A 22,336-nucleotide genomic window follows, 5' to 3' on the forward strand; every position below is an offset into this window, starting at 1 on the left:
GGGAGCGCAAGGAGGGGCCTTGAAGTTGCCCATCAACACTTAGCTCCTGGGCAGCAGACCGAACAGGCATACAGGTCACCAGTGATGCATTTTCTTTTTCTGGGGGGATGTGTATGTGGTCATGCTATTCAGGGAGCATCACATGGCAAAGGAAAGGCAGACCAGGTGAGGCTGATGTGACCCAGGAATGGATATATTAAAGAAGAGGGTCTCTAAGGAAGGGATAGAAAACTGCAACTTGGAGGAGAAAGGAGAGAGAGAGAGAGAGCATGATAAAGAGAGAAGAGGAGGCAGTTATCCACATAGAGAGCAGCATGGCAGATGACATGGGAATAAGAGGAGACTAAGGGGGATGTGTGATATGAGCTTGAGAGTAGAGAAGTGAGTGAAGAAGATGGAAGGACAGGAGAGATAGGGAAGGTGATAGAGAGCTGACCCACTATACTGCTTCAGGATGCAGATGGTGTACTCCAAGTATGAATCTTCTCCCCTGACAAACGTATACTGCCTGTAGAAAGTTATCATGACAGGAGGAAAATTTTTCTACAGGAAAGAATATTGTGATGTACGAAAGCATTCAGACTTGCAGTCCACCACTTGCAGTGTGAAGTGATGGAATCCCAGGAAGGGCTGTACCTTATCACATATATTCAAAAGTGTAGTCCAGTCCACAGCCAGGGCTCAGCTGTAGTGAAGGCTTGAGAAATGGAGAGTTTTGATTGAACTTTAATATGGAGTGTTTAAAGAAGCCTGTGTAGAGATGTAAGAAAGTGGGTGACATCATGAAAACAAGTGCGGAAAAAAGACCAGTAGTGACAAGCTGAACCAACTGAAGTGGGGAAAACTGGCCAGTAAGGAAGAAGCTCTTGGAACCAAGACATGGACAAGGTTTTTAGCTGCTAATATGAAGAGATATATGTGGATCTCTAGATCGTAGATTCTAGGAGATGCTTGAAACTAGATAATTTGGTGCCTGACTGGATATGGAAAGAGGAAGATGGTGGAGATATAAGGATGATTTATAGGCTGTTTCTCTCAAAGACAGGAGAGGTGACAATATCTCATTGATGGAGAAGCATTGGAGAAGGAAGAATTTAGGGGAGAAAAATTATAATCTCTGTTTGATTATGTGCACCTTGTGACATTGATGGAATAGGCATGAGGAGATTTTAGAAGAAGAGAGACAGGATTGGACAGGAAGTGCCCTGTGAGGGTAGAGAGAGAGATTTGGGAGACATTGTCATAATGATATCCTAGGAAGGCATAGGAAAGAGTCTGGCTATATAGAATTGTAAAGGGGAGAAAAAGTCAAGGACCAAGAGTGAGCCTTCTTGGGCTCCCTTTGAGGAGGGAGAGAGGGGGAGACAATGGATGTGTGGTCATGTGAGAGGAGAACTGCAGAGGTAGCCCAAGAAGAGGGAATTGAGGAAGATGGTATATCCCAACAATGAGCACAGAGGAGAAGCCATTCCATCAGGCTAGAACTGGAGAGAAAGAGAGAGTCTCCATTTGCTTTTTTAAAAGATGGGGAAGTCAGCTGAAGCATGCTTTAAAGCACAGGAAAATGAACCTGAGATCAGGAGAAGGTCATCTTCTTCTGACCATGAAAATGAGAGTGATAGAGAAGGCTCCTTCACATGGAGCATATGTAGTGTAATCAAAATTGGTTACTCACTGAAGTTTGCAGGTCCTTTTCATGTCGTTGTCATCCTCCAGTTCTTCTCCCACCATTTTTTTAGCTTTATTCTACCATGCTTTAACTCACCAAAATGCAGTAATAAATATACAACAACATCAAAGAGCTGGTTTGTTTCTGGGATAGCGGAATATTGCTGCAATGTTGCAGCGCCACCTGCTGGCTGTATAAATGGAACATATGGAAAAAGGAAATGGCTAAAAAGGGTGGGGAGAGGAAAGGGGGAGAGACTCTGAAATACTCTGCTAGAAGAAAGCCCGGTAAGGGTGCAGGATTTTTTGCTTAATCTAGAGAAGCCCGGGGGAGGGGAGAGAGAGAGAGAGAGAGAGAGAGAGAGAGAGAGATGGGTAGATGGATGCAAGCAGAAAGGTATCAATGGAAAAGTTTCAGTGCTTAAATAAATTGTTCATCTAAAGTTCAAGAGATTTACATTTACATGGATGTAAATCCCACTGTGTTTCAATGGGGTATAGTCCCAGGAAAGTGTACCTAGGATCCCAGCCTTAGGGGGTGTATAGGTAAAATTTGTGAAGATGCCTCTTGGTATGCTTATGTGGGATTTGGAAGGTGAAATCCAGGTAGGCCCCAGATGGGCATTTTAAAACCTAGAACTTCAGTTTGATCACAAGCAGTTGTCATTATCCTAGGGCAGGGGTACAGAAACCCTTTCAGCCTGAGGGCAAAATTCCATTTTGGAGAAGCTCTTGGGAGACTTCGCTCCTGGACTAGTGATTTTGCACCCCTGTCTTAGGGAGTTCAGCTGGGAAAATATATAGCTACCTGGCCCTTAGTGAAATCATGGCGAGGACAGGCTGAACGAACTTGGGATGCTCAATCTGGAGAAAAGAAGACTGAGGGGAGACCTGTTAGCAATGCTCAGGTATGTAAAAGGATGCCACAGGGAAGATGGTCAAGAACCATTTCCCATGGCCACAGAAATAATGGGTACAAGTTATAGCTACCTAGATTCCAATTAAATATAAGGAAAAACTTCCTGATTGTAAGATCTGTACAACAGCGGAACAGTCTACCTACGGAGGTCATAGGGTCTTCATTTCTGAAGGTTTTAAAGAAGAGGCTGGACAGCGACTTCTCATAGATGGTTTAATGGGCTTTCCTGCACATTGCAGAGGGTTGGACTAGATCAGCCTTTCTCAACCTGGGGCGCTCCAGATGTGTTGGACTACAACTCCCAGAATGCCCCAGCCAGCTCTGGCTGGGGCATTCTGGGAGATGCAGTCCAACACATCTGGAGCGCCCCAGGTTGAGAAAGGCTGGACTAGATGATCCTTGTGGTCCTTTCCAACTCAACAGTTCTATGATTCTATGAATACAGATTTAGATGAGTCAGGAATTCACCTTCTGAAAATAAATGTACAGGGAGGAAAAAAAACCCTTCTTTTGCTTTTCTCATTCCCTCTAACTCAGGGAATGCCCCGGCCATGAGCTTTGCAAGAGTGCACAGGCCAACACCGAAGCTGGAAGCAATCATTCTCCTTGGCAGAAACAACATGTTTTATTTATCAGTCTTGCCAATCCCGGGGACTCCTGCAGTGAGCGAGATTTTCTATTATTAATAATCCCAAGAAGCAGTATTTTAAAATTTCATGATCTGCACTTTTTACACCGCCTGACCTGCAATATATTATATACTCCTTGGCGGCAAAGTGGGAATTACATCAGGGCTACGTGTCCTTTCCTTAAATGAATAATTTAAGAGTGTTCGCAATGCCCCGTTATGTTAAATGTTATCACTCTATCCTTGCTGAAGAAGGAAGAGTTTAAGTGCAAGCATCAAGTAACAATATAAATGAGACTGGATTTCAGGGAAGAAAGAGGCTCGGAATCCATCCATGTTAGAGTCCTGGATCTTCTTCTGCTTCAGCTTAAAAATCAGGATCTGGTCTAATATGATGGCAATGTGTTACATCTTTCCCTTTCCTATTGTTCCTCCCTAGTTACCTCATTGGCCCTGTTCAGACGACACACTAAGCCATGGTGGTTAAGCATTTTGAGCTAAACATTATGGCTTAGCGTGCCATGTGAGCCATTCCTAACCATGGTGACTACATAACCACAGTTTAAAAATGCTCACTAACCATTTGCTTCAAAAAGGCTAGAGGCCTAACCATGGCTTAGCGTGTTGTCTGAACAGACCCTTGTATTCACTTGAGTTTCTGTCAAAGGTGCTGGCAACCCCCTGAATTCTTCTTTGACTCAGATTAAATTCTGAACTTGGGAAGAGTTCCTGGCTTACCCTGTTCTCACCAACTCAGTCCCAGTGGTATAGTGGTAAATGTTGGCATGCAGGCATTCTTTATGTTAGTCCCCATAGTCATGCCCCAAGGAGAATCCAGAAATGCTGGCAGCTGTGTTGATCCACGTCAGCAAGCCAGTCTTAGCCATTCTCATCTTCACCAGGAAAAGGTATTTTCTCAAGCTCTTGTTTCTCAATTACCCATTCAAGACCAAGCCATCTGAAAATACTTTGCATTGCAGCTGGGATAGCTCATAACTATATATGGTTGCTGGCAAAACCCATTCCTCCCCTGTCTCCCCCATCCCGCCCCGCCGCCCTGCCTACTGTGAGGATTGCAGCTAAGCTCAGAGTGAACAGGGAAATCCAGGGAGAGGGGTGGCAGAAGACATCGTTGTCCCTGCTAATAAAAAAGTCTTGGCATGTAGACCCTGTGAGCCTTGGCTCCACTACAACACTGCTCAGCCCTAAACCTGCATCACAGCTTGATGCAGCCAGGAGAAGCCTCACCATGACCTTCCCTGGTCATGCGTAGCTGTCAAAAGGAACCATGAATTGAGAGATTTGCAAACGACAAAAATCTCAGGAGGGGGTGTGAGCCACCTAAAGTGCTGGTGTTGGAAATCCAGCCCCTCAGAGGACATGCTTTCCCCCCAAACCCCTCTTTGTGAGGTGGACTACCCTCTCCCACCCAGCAATTTTCAGGAATGCAGCTTCCTTCAATTTAACGAAGCCTCACTGCTCTCTTGGCTGCATGAAGCTGCCTTTTAACAGCTTCAGGGATTGGGCAGGCTTGTAAGCAATGTTTGACTCTCCTATGGGGGTGGGTAGGTGGGTCAAATCTGGCTTGGCTAATTTGGTGGATGATGGGTTGACTGATTTCCAAGGCTCTCAATATAAACCATGAGTTGTTCTCCCATCTCCATAGTTCTGTCCTGGGTTAATAATATCCTCCAAAAGATGTGGACTGTGGCACATGTGGAAAGAAGATGGGAGCAGTTAGAGGCAACTCTCTATGCTTTGAATCCCTACTGCTAGCAAGACATTTAGTTATTTTAAAATAATAATAATAATAATAATAATAATAATAATAATAATAATAATAATAATAAGTAGCAAGCATAGGGCACCTCAGTGGGCTAGTGGGCATTGGTGCCCACGGCCCCATGTTGCCTATCCCTGCGGTAAGGCATCTGAGGCTTGATGAGACCTGGCAGTCATTCTAGGATTGTGGGTGTAGCGGAAGAAGGGTGGAGCTTCAGGATCAAATTGGTCATGGTGCACATGTCTTTGGGCTGATAAAGCAGGACACATGATCACCCTAGATGTGAATGTACCAGTTAATTCCTGTTAAAACCATTTATGAATATGACTTCCTAATAGCCCACTTTGGCCCATTAGGCATGAAGTATTGGGCCATCAAACCACTGGACTTCAAATCTATGCTCAGATGCAGCCTCCTTGATGGTCACCTGCAAATCACTATCTGAATCTGCATTCCTCACATGTAAATAGGGAACTGTGACCTGCCTTAATAAAAAAAATGACAAGATATCCATGGATCATGCTGATACTCATATTAGAAACCACTTGGAGAGCAGAACTAATAGACAGAGGTCACAGTAGTAGTAGTTAATGCTCTTACTTTCAAAAGAAGCAGAGGGCCTCTTTGATAATAATCCTTAATTTAGTTCTGTTTTTAGATCTAGGTCAGACCATAGTTATTTTCGTGAATAGCAGGCTCTTGTCCTTTATACTTGACCTATGGCTCTGTAAAGGGAATTTTGCAAAGCATTCTGAAGAAGTTAAACTGTGATATAAACCCCTAAAATATGCAGGTAAATCTTTGCATGCCCAATTAAATAGTACTAGAGCTTTGGAGTTTTTCCAAAGTTTACACAGAAGCTGGGACTCACATTGCCTCTTCTTGAGCATCTGGCATCAAATGCCATGTGGGATCTCCCTGCGGTAAAATAGCCAATGCTGTATCTTCATCAGGTAGGTGGGAGATACATGAGTGGGCTAGATGCATGTGTTCCAGCTTCAGACATTCCAAAAGCAGCACAAAAAGAGGAAACAGAAAATATCAGGGGTCTGGAAACAAAGCCCTATGAAGAGAGACTGAAAGAACTGGGCATGTTTAGCCTGGGGAAGAGAAGATTGAGGGGAGACATGATCACACTCTTCAAATACTTAAAAGGTTGTCACACAGAGGAGGGCCAGGATCTCTTCTCGATCATCCCAGGGTGCAGGACACAGAATAACGGGCTGAAGTTACAGGAAGCCAGATTCTGAATGGACATCAGGAAAAACTTCCTGACAGTTACAGCAGTACGACAATGGAACCAGTTACCTAGGGAGGTTGTAGGCTCTCCCACACTAGAGGCATCCAAGAGGCAGCTGGACAACCATCTGTCAGGGATGGTTTAGGGTGGATTCCTGCACTGAGCAGGGGGTTGGACTCAATGGCCTTATAGGCCCCTTCCAACTCTGCTATTCTATGATTCTATGATTTGCAGTTCCCCAATCCTGCATTGTTGGCAATGTCCAATGCTACCCTCATCACATCATACAAATTCAGACAGTGACATGCTGAAGGCTTAAGAGGGGTGGCAACCTATGTCCCCAGATGATGGTGGACTATAACTCCCATTGTCCATGACCATTGTCCGTGTTAGCTGGGGCTGATGGAGTTGGAGTTCAACAACATCTGGAAGGCCCCAGTATCCCGCACACCTGATTTAGTAGAGATTAGGAAGGCAGCACAACTGAGGATTGCATTGTGAGAGATTTGGAATGTGGGAATAGATAGTGGACAGGTTATCTCCCCCCCCCCCCGCTACCCCTCCCCCCGTTACACTAATCGCTTGCTTATCTGATCTCTAGCTAGGAAGATGCAGAATTTGATGATACATTCTGGGACATGACTTTTCCTTCTGTGAGCTGGGCCACTCTATTATGTTGGTTCATCACAACACTTTCACTCCTTTGAGCCTCATGTTGAATGCTTCCCTATGTTCTGTGGCTCCTTGTGTCCATATTAGCTTCAATCCCTTTCCGGCCTTGGTTATCCTTCATTTTATTTTGGCAGGTTTCTTTCAGGTAGTTTTTTAGTCATTTTGGCTATACATCTCAGTCCTTCTGCTTCAAGGGTATTGGGATACTGTGCATCACCTTCTTTGAATAACCTTGACAAATCCTAAGGAAATATTCCGGGTGCTAAAATGCATTTTTGTCATACATTGGGCACTGTTTTTGAATGAGCCCCTGCTGGGGTATCATAAAACCTGCTGGATCAGATGCAGGGCACAGGAGGCAAATGGTGGCTAAATGGGATGGGATATGGAAATGGTTGCCTGGAATGTTCAGAGACATTCAGGATTTCTTGGTTTCAGTCTGGGACCCTCATGCTAGATACAGCTGAAATATTGAATATCACAAAGGGAGCCTTTTGGAACCCATCAGGTATCACCAAGTGTGCTGTTTGGTTCAGGTTTTTTTTAATAGAGACTGAATGGGGCAAGGCATGCAGGCTAATTGTGGGATGATGAGCAATTTAAATGGAAGAAGAAAATGTGCAAATTATACTTGGTTTCCTGAAAGGGGATTCATCTGTCATGTTGTAATAAAGAGCTTTTGAGCAGTTATAGTGATACAGAGTGAGAAATAAAAAAAGGATGTTGAAAAGTGACAGAATTTATGTTTCCTTATTATAACTTTTATTCATAAGGGAAACCTGATCTTTAATAATCTGAGTGAAGGACTTCAGAATAGTTGATTTTGTATGTGTGTATATAATGGAATATATATATATATATATAGAGAGAGAGAGAGAGAGAGAGAGAGAGAGAGAGAGAGAGAGAGAGAGAGAGATGAATTTTGAGAAACAAGGTCTGCAGGAGTAAACAGTTGCCACAGGATTTTTCTTTTTAATTATTTAAAACATTTAAAATTACTAAGAACCTTGTGGGTACTTCCAGATGAGGCTTTTATTGTACTACTGTGCTGCCTCATTCACAGAAATTTTCGGGCCGGGTGTGTGTGTGCAGATGTGATGTTTTCCACTCATAGGCCTCCCATGTTTTTCCAGTGCTTCTCCATCTTTTTTCTTACTGCAGAAAATCTGTTAAGGAGAAAAAGACGGAAGAGCTGCACAATGTCTTCTGATTGGTAGCACATAGAGCCCTCCTTCAAAAGCACCTTGGAGAACTGGCAAGACCAACATTAAAATCCCCACTCAGCTATAAAGCTTAATGGGTGACCTTTGGCCAGTCACACTTTCTCAGCCCAACCTCCCTCCCAGGGTTGTTGTTAGGATAAAATGGTTGGGTGGGGGTTTGGAGAATCATGTATGTAGCCTTGACCTCTTGGGAAGAAAGGTGAGATAAAAAATATATGTAATAATAGCTAACTAACAAATCAATGGTGACAAATAGCTAAAAGTGTTGGTGTTTCCCTCTGCTTTTGGGAAGGCATTCTGTAGGTGAGGTGGCACTACTGAGAAGGCCCTCTTTGCAGTTGCCACACTCCTGAGCTCACCTGGTGTGGGCTGCATGAGGAAAGCTTTGGGAACAGATCCTAGATTTCATATAAGTTCACAGTCCTTTAGCTCTTCTTGTCCCAAGCTTTGGGTTTAAAGCTCAAAAATGATTGTTTGATAGGGGACTGCATACAGTTGAACCCATTCAGTCTTTCAGTATTGCTGGATATGAGGTTAATGAAGACTCAGTAACCTTTTGAGTACTTTCATTCACTCTTAGAAGAAAGGTCCAAAGGTCTAGTGATAGCTGATGGCCCTTCATCTCTCTGAGAATTTCCTGTGACATCTTTGCCATGTTCCATCTTGACTTTTTCCACAAAACATCTGGAAGGGACCGTTCTGGGAAAGGCTGGTCTATACAATCCATACAATCCTCTGTAAAGGCTGGTCTATACAGAGCAGGAGAGATGGGTTGTGATTGGGGATTTATTGCATGCAGGGAGTTAAGGCCTGAATGTAAGGGCCTGAATGGAAGACAACTGTTAAATGGATGAATGAGTTTGAGCCAGGGCTCAGTCCTATAATCGTTTTTTAAAAATGTTTTTTTATAAAAGAGTTCTTCTAAACATGTGCAGAGTACTTTCCCCTTCCCGTTCTGTAACCACAGCCCCAGCCTACACATGACTCTAGGACTTTGAGGTCAGAGGATATGGTTTCCAGGCAGCCTTTCATTCTGACAACTTCTTGAAAAATTAATCTCTCTTAATACAGAATTTCTGAGCAGACCTATTATGAACATTGCATTGTTTGGATTTTCAGGGTTCATAACTGATGCTTACTATGATGGTGTATGGGAGGGAAGCCCTCCTGCTTATGTTTCAAGAGACAATCAACACACCAGATATAAATTAAGCAAGAAAAAAGGATTGAAAGGGAGACAAAGGGATTAAAATTGGAAATAAATCAGACACCGCAGAGGGAAAATGGTTGCTCTGGCAGACAGTCTGCATTGCATTTCATGATTAGATAGTGGAAAATGTACATCCACATGCAGCAGAGCTGAAAGGGGCTGGAAGCTATGCCTGACTGGTTTATAAATAGAACACAGATGCATTTCCTGAACATTACTTTCTCAGGTGCTAATGGGCAACTTTCTATAATTAATGGCTGAGGCTTGACAAAAGGGCACAGGCCATGGAGAGAACAAATGGAATGCTGCATTAGGGCCCAGCCTGCAATGTAAGCACTGCAGCAAGGAGCAGAGCAGGAGAGATGGGTTAGTGCTGCTCGCCCGGGCCTCTTTCAGCATGCCGGCCGAGTGTTAAAATGCAGCAGGTACGATGGCAAACCGGACGTGTTTCAACGGTATTTCAGAAAGCCTCTCTCTGAATATACTCTGGCCAGTGATTTCTCCAGTTCAGGAACAAATAATCTCTGCATGCAGTCAGGAGTGTGCCATTCCCTGGTTTTGTTCTTCTGCTACATTAACCATCCTTTCATGTCACGTTATGCAGTTTGATAGCACAGTTATATATTTCTTTTAAATACCCATGTATCAGAAGTTTGTTGCACATTGTATTCTTTAAACATTTTGAAGAAGTCCTTTTTTAAGAGGCGTTGGACGTAATTCAGCTGGAGTTAAGTACTTCTAAGTCACAATGATTTCAGTGGAAGAGGCTAACTGTGGTTTCAGCCAAGTTCCCCCCACCTGAGTCCTACCTGGAGAAGCCAGGAACTGAAGCTAGGACTTTCTGCATGCAATGCAGGAGCTCTAACACTAAGCTATTCACTCTCCTGTTAGTCAACAGACTCAATAGGGCTTAGCTAACTTTATCAGCATCATAGATATTGTTTTTATTCAAAACCGTCAGCAGTGAAATATCTGTTATTAGGACCAACTAAAATGTCACAAATCACTCAGTAAGTTTCAACTTTCCAAAAATCTTTAGTCTAAAGATTCAACCAATCTATCAATCAATCAATCAATCCAACAAAAGAAGCCACAAAGTAGAAGTCATAAGATAGAGTACATGAGGTATTGTGCAGACTGGAATTTTATACCCAGTAAGCTGGAAGTAACCTCAATGGACTCAATGGGAGCAATTTCTGAGTAGATGTGAAGAGTACCGCCACATATTTTGGATGACAACTCCATCATTCCTGACCATTGGCCATGCTAGCTGGGGCAAATGGGAGCTGCAGTCAAAAACATCTACAGAGCACCAGTTTGCCTATGTGCAAAAAGATATCAGGTTGAACCTGAGGCTACTGAGATAGGGAAGCATGGATATACTAAATATATGGTGATGAGTAAGAATGAAATGGGATTAGTTGGTTCCCTGGAAGAAGTTGCAAATTGTATTGTTTAGGCATGCATCTAAATATTCAGAGAGAAAATGTGACGAGTGGTTGGTTGGAAACACATGCATCATACAGATGTAGGGTTGGATCCAAGATCTGCTTTCAACATGAGGAAAGGACCATCTGGGAAATGAAGGGCTCTGCTCACGGAATGTGCCTCCACCTGATTTTGGGGATCCTAATAACACACCACTGCTCATCCCATTCAACAGGGTCTCCTGCCTCTCTGTAGTATTTTCAGGGAGTGGTGAGGTTGCCAAGGGAAGTAGGGATCAGGGAAGTCCACTTCCATTAGTGCAGTTTATCCAATATAAATCTGGCTCCAACCTGAACTAATCATATATTGAGTGTTGTTGTTGGGTAATGTGTGAAACAAACCACATAACACACATCCCTAAATGTGCTTACAAGATAGATTTGGGGATTTGGATCCTTGGCCATATTGCTTGTTTATAAATGGTAGCCAACAATGGCTGTGAAAACACAGGAGGCCTGAACAGCAGGCACTTGTGCTGTGCTTAGGAAGTAGGAGTAAGGGCTGAGAGAGACAATGGAAAACCGCAGTTCCACGTTCTCAACTCATTGCCATGTACAGACCAAATTCTTACATGCTCTTCATGTGAAGTATGCTTCCGTAGCAGTATTTTAGGGGCTTTGTTTGGAGAAAACTGAGATGTGTTTCCTTCTTAACAGCCAGTTTCCAGTACATGGTTGTCTGATCTTGGCTGTCCAGCACAAGGAGCAGCTGTGCATAAGCTGGGGAAAATGAAGTCAAAGGAAAGTCATTCTGACACTGAGAATGACAGGCTGAGAGTGTCTTTAGGGTCAACGAGGTGCATCCTGGAGACAGGATTACCATGCTAAATCAGAACACAGAAACCAGAGGTCAGAGGTGGGTCAGATAAAAGAGAACCGGGCAATGCAAGAGGATTACTACTGCAGTGAGAGCGATCAAACCAAGTTAGCAGGATCCATAAAGTAGCTGCTCAGTGGCTCAAGACAGAGGCTTGGATGAGCTGCAAAATTATGTACTGAGGACACAAGGTGCATTGACCTGTCAGAGAGCACATCCAATCTGCCCATAATAGGATGCTGCTTAGCTGTTGAAGGCTAATGGACTTCAATGGGAGTTGGAAGGAAGCAGTGCCAGAGATTTAGAGCTTCATCTTGTCAGTGCCGAGTGCTTTTAAGATGGAGGCAGTTTTTAGAGCAGTGGGACCACTCTGGAAGCTGTATGTATTGGGGGAAGTCTGCCTCTGTCTACCCATTGCTGGGGAACATGAGCAATAGGCTTCTATGGCACTCATGGGTTTCCACAGGTTGGGATGTATGGACTTTGTTAAATTTCTTCTGTCCGTTTTTTAATGGATTGACGTCTTTACTTCCACTCATTGACAGAATTAGATTTTTTTTAAGGATGTACAAGAATTTTGCTCCACTTGTGCCAATACGCATTAGCACAAGGACAAATTTGTGCAACCCACCCCCACACCCAAAGTGAAAAACTAGTCCACAGGTGCACAGAATCTACATGACTCAGAAAAAGCTGGTCCTCTGTCGAATCCACAGGTCTGATTCATTGAAATATGAACTCATTTGAATCCGTTGTGGATTTCTCTGACATCTCTTCCCACAGACAGCTGGTTGGCCACTGTGTGAACAGAATGCTGGACTAGATGGGCCTTGGTCTGGTCCAGCAGGGCTCTTCTCATGTTCTTAAGGTCCTTTGCTGCATTTAATCCAAATCTGAAAACAATCAGAAAAGAAAAAGTTCTGCAAGTTTGAAGGAGAGGCTGTCTGTGCAATGTACTGATTTGTTGGCTGTCTGTGATGTCACCTAGATCTCTGCCTCTCCAATCCCTGGAATATCTTTAGTTTAAAAAAAAGCTTCCCTAAAAAGAAAAATGAATGAAGCAACAAGCCAACAGATAAATGCCCACACACTCTTTTGTCAGTTTTCCCCATAATTGTACATAGCCCCCCACATTTCATGAATGAAAATATGACACAGGGGGGGGGGTAGGTGGCCCAGCTTTGTGATCTGGCGTCCAATGGGTAGGGCCAATGCTATCCAGACTTAGAAAAGCTACAAGCGGAAAGTGGGAACCAAAAGTGCATGCAAAGAGATGGTTGAAGGTGACAAAAGGAGAGAGATGGCGGCAAATACATATATACATGGGCGCATAGCTATGGGTGGGTGAGGGGACTGCCTCCCTAATTTCTGGATGGTTTGCTTCTGATTTTCTTTGGACCAACAGACCCAAGGGTTTGGGTAACTATGGATCTCTTTAGATGTTAGGATTTAGAACACTTTCTGATGTTAACTCGTGGATGCCATTGCATATGTAGCCAAAATGGCACAATGCACACACACACACACTATCAGCAGGCTTAGTGGAGGTGCTCAGAGGTGCTAAGGATTGATGGAGAATGTCAAGATCCCTGCTCTCCCTTCTTAGATTCTTTGAATTGGACAGCCCTTCAAAGAGTCCTCTGTAAAATAGGATACATGGCCCCACTAGAACCCACTTGGGGAGGCAGGGGAGACTGCTCCTATTAGATGGGTGCCTATGTAAACTCATTATTTGTGAACTTGAAATTTGGTTGCTTTGTAATGTTTTTGGTGGCTAGTGGTTCAGTGGTATATCTATGCTATGTAATGAAGATGGACTGAACAGTAATAATGTTCTGTGCACTTCTGATTGTTTTTAAACTTTTAAATTGTTCCCCTTTTAATGGAATGTGACTGATTTTATGGTTTTAGGCTTTATTTGTAGGTGAGAGTAAAGAAAAAGAAAAAAGCTTTAAGGCTGCAATATACATTGTTATGTTCAATTAATCGCCATTGAACTCAATGGGGCTTCATGCACAGGATTGTGCTGCTGCCAATCAATGAGCAACTTACTTTCCTGTGGTTAGGAGAGGAGGCTAATTACAAAGGGGGCAGCACTAGGGGAGATGACAAAGAGGAGATTCCTGGCAGTCGGTTAGGGAAGTATGGATCTGGTTAAATCCATTCAGTCTGTGTGGCTGTCTACATGGCACCACGTTGGAACCACTCCGCCGCCAAACCCCATGGTTTCGCTGGTGAGGGGTGGCGGCAGCAAGTTATCCAGACTGAGGGAGGCAGCACGGGCTTTCTGACGGCCATTAGGCTTTCCAGGCCCACCTCCTCCTCCTCCTCCTCCTCCTCCTCCTCCTCCTCCTGTGGCTTCCGGTGACCAATGGCAGGTCACCTTCTGCCTGGGAATGCCCCCCACCTGAGCAGCACCCAAGCAAGGACAGATGGGAAAGAGCTGCACTGACTTCACCTGGCCAGGAAAAATGGGGGTAAATCCCTGACTTTTGTGCTCCGCATCTTCGGCTCTTTGCCCCTGAGTAGCTCTGAATCAGCATCTGCGTCATATAACCAATGCTGATGGATTCAGAGCCGCTGTAGGGCAAAGACAACATATAGACAGCCCCTGTGTTCTGCAGATTGTCAGGAGACTTTCATTCTGTTGTCTGCTCATTGATGGAAACTGATTTTTTTTTTGGTATGAGAATTTTGTCCATTTGCAAATGCACATTTGTGCTAAGGGTGCCCTTGCACTAATGTGTATTAGCACAAGTGTGCATTTGCAAATGAAGAAAATTGCACAAATCCCCGCTCTACACAAAGCAAAAGAATGGTTTACACAAGTCCATAAAATCTTGCAACTTGGAAAAAGCTGGTCTGCTGCAGAATCTGCGGGTGGAATTCATGGAAATTGAAACTCATTTGAATCTATTGCAGATTTTTTCAGCATCCCTAGTTCTCCCTAAATCTCTCAGCATGTGTATAGTTCTACCACATTCATTTTGTATTGGTATTTTGTTATTTATGTATGTTCTGGCAAGGTGAAAATTGAAAATGACTTTCTCACTGATGAGGCTCAGTGCTACACTGTCTTGAAGTCCAGAAAAGGAAAAGCATTAGAAGCTCTTTGTGGAGGGTCTCACTCATTGGTGACTGGGTGGGCTAAAAAGAAGACATTTCTCAGATTATAGATTTTAAAATCATTCAAGTATTGAGTGCATGATGTGAAAGTGAATAGCCATCCAGGCTGTTGTTGTAGCCACCTTATTATGAAAAGCAACACAAAATCCTTCTGCATTTGGAACATTTTAATTATTTATTGCTTTGGTGAACATCTTTTTTTCTAGCATTGTTCAGCCAAAAAAACAAATGGCTTCCAGATTAAAATGCAATGTAAAATATAATGTAACCTGGGAAGTGTTTTGTGTAAAGGTCAGTACTTCATGCATCTGATGAAGTGGACGGTGTCCATGAAAGCACATTCCAGAATGTAGCTGTTAGTCTTTTAAATTTTTGATAGACCTTACAGTTTGCTAGGTAAAAAGAACCAGTCAAAATCACACTTGCTAGCATTGCCTAGGAGAGGTTGGAAGGTGAGGGGCACAATCTGGGTTCTGAGTAAATGAGACCGCAAATCTTGCTTTCTCACACATTTGAATTTTTTAGATCTCAAGTCCTTTTTGTCCTGAATGCGGAGAACTTTGCAAATTTTGGTAGGTTGTTATAAAAAAACAAACTGAATTTTTAAAATCTCCCCTCCCTAGGCGTGGGGATATGTGAGGTGAACACAGACCTCCCCTTACCCAGACTGTTATGATATGATGCTTTTGCACACCTAACAGAGGAGGGGAGAAGCAGGCATCTAGCGAGCCATGGAATGATGGGAGTTGTAGGCCAAAACGTCTGGAGGGCCACAAGTTGTCCACCCCTGTTCTCAGAGGATCCTATCATGTGGGAGATTTATCCACTTCAGTAATGATCAGTCTCTCACAGTTGTGAGAAGTTTTGATGACACACCTAATTTAAAGCCCTCGTTGTCTTTTATTTTATTTTATTCTACTCTGATGATGTTTTCAGTATACATGACTTCTTTGCAGGGAGCTGAATTAATTGAAAGGTAAAATTTAAGCCAGCTAAAAGTTCTGAATTGCTTTGTTCTGAAGAGTTAAAAGTGTCAACATTTGCTCCTAGGTGATTGTGAAAACAAGAACAGAATACCAACCAGACCAGAAGAACAAAGGAAAACTCAGAGTGCCCAAAATTGCTGAATTCACAGTCAGTTTCACTGATGGTGTAACAGAAAGATTAAAGGTAAGAAATGCTAATTGCTAGCTAGGTATGTTAATTTTCACAGAATAATTGAGATATGGCAGCTGTCTTGATTCTGGTTTAATAATAGCACAACTCAGGGTCAAAATATTTATTAGGCTGAAGTTCTGGGATTGGAACTCTCAATTTAATTTTATTCTTTTGGAAGCAGCTGTGGGGAGAGGAGAGACTTGGATTGGAGCCATGGCATGGGGGAAAGGGGGTCTGACCATTTCTCCCTGTTCTGTGGCACCAACATAACTCCCCTGGCTGGTTATCAGTCACAGACAGGAAACCATATGAGTACAAAAAAATCACTTGGGGAATAAGTTCAGGGGCAAAAGGGTTAACTCCTTCCCCATGCACTGCAGCCCTGTTCTAAATTGTGCTTTCCCCCCATGGCTGCCTTTTGAAGATCAACATTACATTGGGAGATCCAATCACAGAATTCCAACATGATGTGAAGTTTGTCCCTCAGTGCTGATCTAACGTGTCTGGTTTAACAAGTCCTTCCTGACTATGTAAGTTGTAGGGTGCTGGGCTCTCACAATAAAGGCCTCAATTTAAATGAGTCTGTGGCAGAACATGACATTTATTGCCCAGCTTCCGGGTGCTTTCACCTTCAACCCACATAGTCACAGAAAACATATTTCACTCCTTTCAAGGATCTAAAGGTAAGGTAGTTTATCATCTGCTTGCCAGAAAGCAGACGTTTAAATTTAATCTGTATCCTGTTTCATCTGTTTCTTATTGACACAGGAGTTTGGGTACACACATCCTTTTGACTTGCTTACAAAGGCTTCAGTTAAGTGGGGAAAGCTGGACTGTATATGTAACAGATTATTCCTGCGCTGAACTGTAAAATGATGATAATGTGCAAGGCTCCCAGGTTAAAAGGATGTCCTCTCCCTGTTCTAGGGTGATGACTGGACCCTGGTACTTGTGCTGAGTAATGGCAATAACCGCATCACATTTTTCACAAAGTTGAATTCACAACATTGGATTCACACATGTAACCTATTCCTGCCTGTGTATGCTTAATTGAAAGCAAGCCCCACTGTGTTCAGCAATTTACTCTGAAGTCTGCACTGATAGGATTGCAACCTTGGGCTTTGTTCACACAGAATCGGAAATCATAGTTACTTGCTATGAGAATAAGCCATAGTGAGCTTTGGGCTCGCATGCCCCCCCCCACTCCCGTCTCTCCCTCTTTTTGGCCCATAATGAGATCAGAAGTGTTTGCTTTCAATTTTAAATAAACCACAGTTTCTGGTGATGTCCAAACTTGGGGAACTGTTATTTGTTTAAACTATCTCTGAACAAACGAGGAACTGAAAATATGGTTCCGTCCTGGCTCATTCTCACTAACCACATATAAACAAAATTATGCTTAATGAGAATAAGCCTGGATCAAAGCTTCGTAGGGGAGGGGCTGTGACACAGCGGTAGACCACAAGTTTTGCATGCAGAAGGTTTTGGGTTCAATCCATGGTGTCTCCAGGTAGGGCTGAAACAACCTTGGCTGAAACCCTGGAGAGCTGCTGCCAGTCAGTGTTGACAATACTGGGTCAGAAGGTCCAGTGATCTGATTCAGTATAAGGCAGCTTCCTATGTTCCTATGTAAACCATGTTTTCAATCCTGACTTTCTTTGAAATCATAATTTCAATTAAAGATTGTTTCCCAAGTTTGGATGTCACAGGAACCTGGTTAGTTTAAAACTGAAAATGTCTCCACAAGGGCAAAAGAGCAAGAAAGGGGAGAGGGAATGGCTGAGCCCAAGGTACACCACAGCACATGTTCACCAGAGGAAACCCTGGGTTCCTGTTATGTCTGAACTAAGGATTAGGATTCTTCCAGATGTCAGCTCCTGCAGCTCTGGGAACTGCAAATCCAGAAGCAAACCAGAAAGTGGCTCAAAGTAAAATTAATAAATAAATTTTTTTTGGAGCTCTCATGGCTGGTTTTGCAAAAGTGTTGTTTTTCTCCCTATGGCCACCCTACTAGTTGGTTTGGATTTGCCTTTATGAGTTTTTTAAATATTTATTTACTGTACACAAATACTGCCATTCTGCAAGGGCAGTATGCCTGGGAATAACTATTCCTTAAACACACACACACACACGCACACACACACACACACACACACAGAGGAAATAAGCACAATTAATGTTTGTCAGATGTCCAGAATATTAGAATGCTAGTCAGTTGTGAAAGCATCATGATTGCTAGAGAAACGTATGGTCGCCAGTCTAACGAAGTAGACACAGAGCTATCCAGATTGCACATATGTCCCTCCTTCCACCTTTTCACAGTTTGGGTGGGAAGTCTTTATGAGGGGAAAGAGCCCTGAAACCAACTCCTATTCTCCCTCCTAACCTGTCGCAGTTCACCTGGGCTTCTATCATCTTCTCTGGACAGTGGTTAAGGTGAGGAGGCACAAAATGGGACAGGAAGCTGGATCACTTCTGTGACTTGAGTTAATTTCAGGACCATGGACAGCATCCCAGGTGCAGGAGTACTAGCTACTTTCTCTCTCGCTGCCTGGGAACTACTGGCAGGAATTTATAGTCAGGCCAGGGAGATCTTCTGGAAGCTCCATTCCTCAGATGCTCTATCTGCTTGCTAAAGGGCCAGCAGCTTTTTCCTGTAGGTGTTGGCTTCTCCTGGGGAGTTAAAGTTGGAAGGATGAGGAGCTAGTTGAGGACTGCTCCTCAGGGTCTACTTGCTCACTCCTAGGAGTCAGGGGGCAGTGGTATTTCCTGGATCGGATACACAATCTGAGGCAGTGGGCAGTAGAGGTTTCATTTTTTCAAGGGCTCTTGTTCCTGTGCTATGGCATAAACATCTGATCAATGGGATTTGAGTTTTTACAAAATGGTTAGGTGTGCACACCCAAGATTATAGGCTTGGGCTGGGGGACAGCTCACACAACACCAGTTTGTGCACAGAATTCTCCATTCAGCTAGGAATATGTGTGTGGAAGCCTGCTTCACTAGACTAGGTTGAATGTCTGGGTTGAGTGTCCTTGGGGCAACTTTCCCCAACTTGGTACCCTCCTGATGTGTTGGACTACAACTCCCAGCATCCCCCAGCCAGCTATGTCAGAATAGAGTTTGCTATTGAGAGACCAAATGTCAGCAGGGTGACAGAGACGACTCCAATACATGATTGGGCAACAGTCATTGATCTCTAACCTAGGATAATACCTTTCAGAGCTCTTCTAAAGTGATCTCTAAACAGGGGGACCCAAATTCTATTAACATTAAAAATGCATAGAAACTGAATCAGAGACAGTCCTTCTTGAGTTTTCACAAGTATGACATACAGTGCTTTGGGCTGCTAAGAAATGGTTTTATATAAAGTTTTAAAGATCAACAATATTGGGTTGGATTCAGATTATCATATTTAGAGTAAACCCACAGTGGAGCCATAAGTCATGACTCACTTAATTTCCGTTGATTAAGTATGATTAAGTCTGGATCCAGCCTATACAGTTGAAAAAAAATGATTTTGCTTTCACAAAACAACTTTTGGAGTCAAATATAGATTTAAGGGATAAGTATTTGAATTTGGGGAGAATTCAAATCCATATCTGTAGTTCTGATGTTCTAATTTTAGCATGCCTTGTGCTGCACTTTGAATGTGAGACTAATTTGTTATAACACCTGAGTGGTAGAGGTGTGCATTTACACAATACCTTTCAAGACTGGTAAATTCACTCTCATGTTGTTTATGATGTCAAGGCAGAATAATAATAATAATAATAATAATAATAATAATAATAATAATAATAATAATATTTCTTACCCGCCTCTCCATCCTGATCGAGGCAGGGAACAACAGTAAGTATAAAATACATAAAATACCAATTAAAAACATAGTATACATCATTAAAATTCCCTAAAAACATCCTAAAAGCATCCTAAGAACATCCTAAAATTCCACTGGATAGGCCTGCCGGAAGAGATCAGTCTTTATAGTTTCCTATGAATTTCTCACTAGAATTACTGATGCTAAAATGAGCAATTGCATTTTCTCATTATTGTCATAGGAACCACAATATACTTAGGTCTCTGTGAAACATTTGCATGGCAGAAGTGGAATAAATGAATGAATGCACCACTCACAGTAACTAAACTGATAAGGGAATAAATTATATAGGGTTAAATCCAGCAGCTTTTCATCCTTTCTCCACCCCTCGGTACTTCTTCTGTGCTGCCTTAAAATCTTCTCTGGAGGTTTTCCCCACTGTCTTGCTTCATTTCATGCAATGATTGTCTCTTCACTCTCTTTGCATGGATCTATCAAGCCTTCATCTGTGTTCTAGATTCCCTACAACTTTTCTTGTTTCTTCCACTACTCCCAGCAGCTTTCTTGTCCTTCTCCCTTCTTCCCACACATATTTTTACCCAGAGCAGCAAATAAAAGCAGCAGACTGTCAATCTGAGTAGAAGTATGAGTTGTTGCTGAGCTCAATGGCACATCAGTTCAACTGCAGAAAGGAACTCTTCCTTCACTTCCTGACGAATGCTGTGGCGGGATCAACCGTTGCTCCTTCTCAGCCTGACAGTTTCATTTCCAAGCCATTTTCTTCCCCCAAGTCCATCTGATTTCGATTCTGTGCCTCTCCATGGCACTTATTAATCGCCCATCATCGCAACCAGAAGTGGATAAGGCCGTAAGCTTCTCCTGCCTGTTTTTCATAAGGGCTCATATGCATCGTATTAACTTTGTGATATTATTTCCTGACCAAAATGAGCTGAGATAATAGATTATATTTTATTACCTTCTGTAGTTCTGGATATATATATAGTCTTCATTCCAATGTGTATTTTAGGGAAGTTATTAAATATACCTCCCTCTGGTTATGTGCATATCTATTATCTGGAGCTGACGAAATTGTCTTGCATTTGTGTTTTTTGTAGCAGGAAGGCAGAGTAAATGCTTAAGTTTTATTAGCTCAGTTTTTGGCAATACAAAAAAATAAAAAGGAAGGGGAAAATGGGCTGAGAGACATTATAAATGAAATCATCATATTTTCTGCTGCTGGGTGGATGCTTGCTATAGCTCTCCAGTGAGCCATGTGCTAGAAATTTCATTTTCACCTTCCTGCAATAGTACAATAATTTTTTTTTGAAGTGCTTATGCAAACTCAGTGGCCATATTTTAATTTTAGTTTTATAGATATATTCTAGGCCAAATGAGTCATCATGCCATTTGACTAAAATAGGAGCAAAAATATAATCCAAGCTCCCTACAGTAATCCCTGGACAAATAATAATAATAATAATAATAATAATAATAATAATAATAGGGAGACTTCTCTCTCAAAGTTTCCATTGGTGTGATTTTGAATTCAAAATCACACCAATGGAAACTTTGAAGCAATTTCCTCTGTATGCAGTGGGACTAACTTCCTGGTAAGTGTGCCTAGAATTGAAGCCTTATTTTATTTATTTATTTATTTATTTATTTATTTATTAAATTTTTATACCGCCCAATAGCCGAAGCTCTCTGGGCGGTTCACAAAAATTAAAACTATGAAAAGCATAATAAAACAACCATCAGTCTAAAAAAACAAATACAAAATACAATATAAAAAGCACAACCAGGATAAAACCACACAGCTGTGCTCCTGTGCGACTTCTAATCATTTTGGGCATGTGGGTAAGAGATTCCTGGTGGAGTATGTTTTTGGTAAATCACATGTATTAATTAAAAGGTGAGAATTGAAATGACTTGGTAGTAGGGCTGGAAAGAAACAGTGATTCGGCCAAAAATAGTTGAAATTGGTCCAGTAATTCAAGGGAAAATGGTTTCATGAAATCCACACCCAACTTTGTTTCACGAAATCATTTCACTGATTCATCAGTATATTTACTTGGGAGTAAGTGCCACTGAACTCAATGGTGCCAGGGCTTACTTCTGATTAGAAAGACATAGGACTGCTGTGTTAATTTCTGCTTCACCCATCCCCTGCCCAACTCCAAACAGAATGAAACAAAATTTCATTTTTTGGGTCTGCTTTTGAATAAGCTGTTGAGGGATGGAGTGTTTGAAACAAACTGTATAAAAAAAAAACTAAAAGAAGTCTAACAACAACAAAAAAGATGTTCCTAATATTTCAGGTTAAAAATAGGATAGTATGTGACTTTATAATTTTAACAAACCTGCTTCAATAATTGCCATTTGTTTGGAGGGGTATTTAACACCACACCTTTAAAGAAAATGAGGTTTCCTGATCCATCCATGGAAGTATATTTTTTAATATATAGATATTCAGCTGCTGTAATATAATCACAGCCCCCAGTAAGTGACAAAGCAAGTAGCCCTTTTTTGTGGTGGAAGCCATTTTGAATCTTCCAGAATTCAAGAAGCACATCAGAATAGGGCTT

General features: G+C 42.3%; 1 protein-coding gene across 2 annotated transcripts in view; it reads left to right on the forward strand.

Moving 5' to 3' along the window:
- NSG2 (neuronal vesicle trafficking associated 2) overlaps positions 1-22,336 on the forward strand; it is a 112,113-nt gene that overhangs the window by 54,673 nt on the left and 35,104 nt on the right. For both annotated transcript variants that reach the window (XM_063120623.1, XM_063120622.1), the window contains one exon: positions 15,824-15,943. In XM_063120623.1, the coding sequence (XP_062976693.1) occupies positions 15,824-15,943 (120 nt within the window). The remainder of the gene's footprint in view (positions 1-15,823; positions 15,944-22,336) is intronic.

The sequence above is a fragment of the Elgaria multicarinata genome, chromosome 3 (assembly GCF_023053635.1).
Source record: "Elgaria multicarinata webbii isolate HBS135686 ecotype San Diego chromosome 3, rElgMul1.1.pri, whole genome shotgun sequence".
Taxonomy (NCBI): Eukaryota; Metazoa; Chordata; class Lepidosauria; order Squamata; family Anguidae; genus Elgaria; species Elgaria multicarinata.